The sequence below is a fragment of the Mus caroli genome, chromosome 15, assembly GCF_900094665.2.
Source record: "Mus caroli chromosome 15, CAROLI_EIJ_v1.1, whole genome shotgun sequence".
NCBI classification, from domain to species: Eukaryota; Metazoa; Chordata; class Mammalia; order Rodentia; family Muridae; genus Mus; species Mus caroli.
The window spans coordinates 25,077,596-25,081,845 of NC_034584.1; the positions used below are offsets into that span (position 1 = coordinate 25,077,596).

Below are 4,250 nucleotides of genomic sequence, written 5' to 3' on the forward strand. Positions count from 1 at the left end.
TTCCTAGGACAACTAGTGGAGACAGCCGGGAAAGTGTTTTCGGATGTTGATGCTGCAGTGCCATTGGTCAAGCAATTAGCCTATGAGCAGGTCAATAATCCCTTCAGAGATGCCATATGCCCTTATAAGAGCAAACTTCTGGATGTATGGCTAAAGGTTTGCTGAGATGTGGTGGACACTCCACTGACCAACCAGGGGTTAGCGGCAATCATAGTTCAGGCTCAAAGGCAGACTCCTTGTCAGGGTGGACAGCAGGGGGGATTCCAGGGGGGGAGGGATGCTTCTCTTACTGGCAGCCAGGTCATTTCAAGTGACACTGTCCTAATAAAGGAAGACAGGAGATTCAGACAGGCGTGCAGCAGCCCAAGATATGTCCTTGCTGTCGCAAAGGAAATCATTGGGCTGGAGAATGTCAATCCAAGTGGGATATAGATGGTCGCCCCTAACTTCTCACTCCTCAGGTGCTAGGCCAAAAAACAGAGTGTGGGGCCCCCAGCCTCAGGGCCCACAAATATATGGGGCCATGCAGCAGACTCCCACACTGTGGCCAAACCTTCAACACATTCCCCCGCTCAATCGTCTAGGGCATCCCCAGAAGAGCCACAACAGGAAGTCCAGGACTGGACATCTGCACCACCACCAGACTCGTATTAACCCCAGAAATGGGTGTGCAGATAATTGCTTCAGCCTTTAAGGGTCCTTTGCCAAAAAAAACACAGTTGGCCTCTTATTAGGACATAGTTCAGCAGCCATTAAGGAATTAATTATCCATCCTGGTGTCATTGATCCTGACTATGAGGGAAAGGTTAAGATCATGTTTTCCTCCCCCAGAGGGGTGTCTACCATTTCCCCTGGAGATAGAATTGCTCAAATTTTGCTTTTGCCTTGTCACCATGCTAGCTTCCCTTCAAGGGGACTGAAAAGAGGAAATAGGGGCTTTGGCTCCACTGGAGACACTGGGTGTGGTTTTCTATGACTATGGAGGATTGCCCTATGTATAAACTTGAAGTTCAGGAGGTGTCTATATGGGGCTTACTTGATTCAGGGGCTGATCACAGCATTAGAAAAGAAGCAGATTGGCCAAAACGTTGGCCCCTTCAGACCTCTGCTCAAACTCTTCGAGGTCTTGGATTTGCACAAGACCCCAGATGCAGTGCTAGTGTACTCCGTTGGAAGGATGAGAAGGGGCATAGGGGCAGTTTTCAGCCATTTGTTCTTCAAATCCCTGTTTCATTTTGGAGAAGAGATGTTATGACCAAGATGGGTGTAAAAATGGTTTCAGAAAAGACTTATAGTTTGCAAGTCAAGCTATCATGGACGGGATGAACTATCAGAAGGGTAAGGGTCTTGGCAAAAATGAGGATGGACGACTCTTACCTATCTCTCCTAGAGGCCAAAGTGGCAGGGAGGGATTGGGTTTTTCCTAAGGGCCACTGAGCAAATATCTATTAAATGGACATCTGATCAGCCAGTGTAGGTCCCTCAGTAGCCTCTACCCAAGGAAAAGTTGGAAGCTGCCCACATGTTGATTAAAGAACAACTTGATGCAGGACATGTTAGAGAATCTATTTCACCATGGAATACACCTATTTTTGTGATAAAAAAAGAAATCAGGGAAATGGAGGTTACTCCATGATTTACGTGCAGTCAATGCCCAGATGGAAATCATGGGGTCAGTGCAATTAGGGCTACCAATGACTTCAGTGTTACCAAGAAATTGGACCTCAATAGTGATAGATTTGAAAGATTGCTTTTTCACCATTCCTCTGCATCCGGCTGATACAGATAAATTTGCCTTTACCTTGCCATCAACTAATCATTCTGCCCCTGATTTGCGATATGAGTGGGTGGTTCTACCCCAAGGTATGGCAAATAGCCCTACCCTGTGCCAGCTTTATGTAGATAAGGCATTGCAACCTATCCGACAACTATCCGAGAGTATATTTATACCACTATATGGATGATATTTGGTTTGTGGATCCTCTAATGTGGAAGTGGAAGAAGTATTTGGGACCCTAACTAAACAGTTGGAGAAGTGGAATTTTGTGATTGCCCCAGAAAAGGTTCAAAAGACAGAAGTAAAACACTATTTAGGCACTAAATTGAGAGATGCTATTGTCGAGCCACTAAAGCTGGAATTAAGGATGGATAAATTGTATACCTTGAATGATTTTCAGAAATTGGTAGGAGATATCAATTGGATTCGGCCCTATTGTAATCTTCCCAATGCAGAGTTATGCCCTTTATTTGATATTTTAAAAGGAGATTCTGATTTACAATCTCCTCGCCAATTAACACCCTTAGCCAGAGCTTCTTTCCAAAAGTGGAACAAAGTTTAGCCAAGGCTCAAGTTGATCGGGTTGATCCCACCTTGCCTATTAGTTTTTGTGTTATTGCTACTGATTTGTCTCTCACGGGAGTATTTTGACAAAAAGGGCCTTTATGTTGGGTATATTTACATCACTCCCCAGCCAAGGTACTGCCATGGTACCCTGAAAGCGTAGCCCAGCTAATTCTTAAGGGTATAGAGGTTGGGCTAGGAGCTTTTGGTAAACAACCTGATGTAGTAATAGCGCCATATACTCCTAAACAGATTGAGGTACTTGCCTCCACTAATAATGATTGGGCCATGCTTTGCACGAGCATGACTGGGCAGTTTGAGCATCATTATCCTGCCAGTCCTTGGCTTTAATTTGTCATGAGAAATCCTATGATATACCCCAGAATTACCTGGACGGAGCCAATCCCAGGTACTGTTAATGTATTTACTGATGGATCAAAAGGTGGCATGGGAGTAGTTAATGTTGAAGGAAATCAACCCCAAGCTCATGTATTTCCCTATCAATCCGCACAAGCTGTTGAATTATGTGCTGTCCTGCAAGTGTTTTAAGAGGTTGAGGAAGCTTTTAATCTAGTTTCAGATAGTCAGTATGTAGTCCAAGCAGTGCAGCAATTAGAAACCATGGGGGTAATTAAAGCTGCCTCCACTGTATGTATCCATTTCTCCTCCTTGCAAAAAATGATTTGAGAAAGGAAGCATCCTTTTTGCATTGTACATGTTAGAGCTCATTCAGGATTGCCCGGGCCTATAGCCAGGGGAAATTCTGTTGCAGATGAATGTACTCGTTCCCTGTTTGTTTTTATGAGTGCCTCTCCAGTGCAGCTTGCTGCAGATTTTCATAGAAACTTTCATGTTAATGCAGGCACCTTGAAACAAAAGTTTAGGATTACCCAAGAAAAGGCTCGAGAGATTATGCTAAAATGTGTCCATTGTGTGTCCTTGTGGCCACAAAGGCCAATTGGAGTTAATCCCCGAGGTCTTAAGCCTCTTCATGTTTGGCAGATGGATGTTACCCACATCCCCAAATTTGGTAATCTTAAATATGTTCATTTCAGCATAGATACATATTCAGGCATTATATTTGCTACTGCCCAAACAGGGGGAAAGCCCGTAATGTTATATCTCATTGCCTTCAGGCGTTTGCAGCATGGGGGATGCCTAGACAGATAAAAACTGATAATGGACCTGCTTATACCTCCCAGAGATTTTTACATTTTTGTAATGCATTAGGTATAAAAGTTATCCATGGCCTACCCTATAACCCCCAAGGACAAGGAAGTGTAGAAAAAGCCAAGGCCACATTGAAGAACGCATTAATAAAACAAAAAGGGGGGATATGGATGCAGTTTAAATCCCCTAGGGATAAATTAAATATTACTTAATTTTTTTAAATTTTGATAAGAATGGAAAATCAACTGCAGAACGGCATTGTACCCCTCAGCAGGGTGCGGCAGTGTCTGTGCTATTGAAGGATTTCCTTATGGGACAATGGAAAGGTCCAGATCAGGTGTTGGTATGGTCCTGAGGAGCTTTCTGTGTGTTTCCACAGGATCAGGAAAACCCGGTCTTCATTCCAGAAAGACTTACGAGGCTGTGGAGAGAAAGCAAAGTGGAAGAAGATAAAACACCTGACAACCCTCTGCCTGATCCTGATGCACCTGCAAGGGGTATCATCTTAAGAAAGACTGTTAATTTTATATCCAGCTACTTCACCGGAGCTGTTTATCAGGNTTAGGAGTTCTCTGGTGGAATTTTTAGGGTCACTTATATATATACTATCATATCATCTGCAAAAAAGTGATATTTTGACTTCATCTTTTCAAATTTGTATCCCCTTGATCTCCTTTTGTTGTCGAATTGCTCTGGCTAGGACTTCAAGTACAATGTTGAATAGGTATGGAGAAAGTGG

The 4,250-nt window shown here is 43.5% G+C and overlaps 1 protein-coding gene across 1 annotated transcript; it reads left to right on the plus strand.

The window, feature by feature from the left end:
* The first annotated feature begins 978 nt into the window (after nucleotides 1-978).
* LOC110310782 (endogenous retrovirus group K member 19 Pro protein-like) lies at nucleotides 979-1,326 on the plus strand. The gene has a single exon (XM_021183888.1). The coding sequence runs from the start codon at nucleotides 979-981 to the stop codon at nucleotides 1,324-1,326; it is 348 nt and encodes a 115-aa protein (XP_021039547.1).
* The last annotated feature ends 2,924 nt before the right edge of the window (nucleotides 1,327-4,250 follow it).

Coding starts and splice junctions, on each gene's coding strand:
- LOC110310782 (XM_021183888.1), top strand. CDS start 979: ATGGAGGATTGCCCTATGTATAAACTTGAAGTTCAGGAGGTGTCTATA.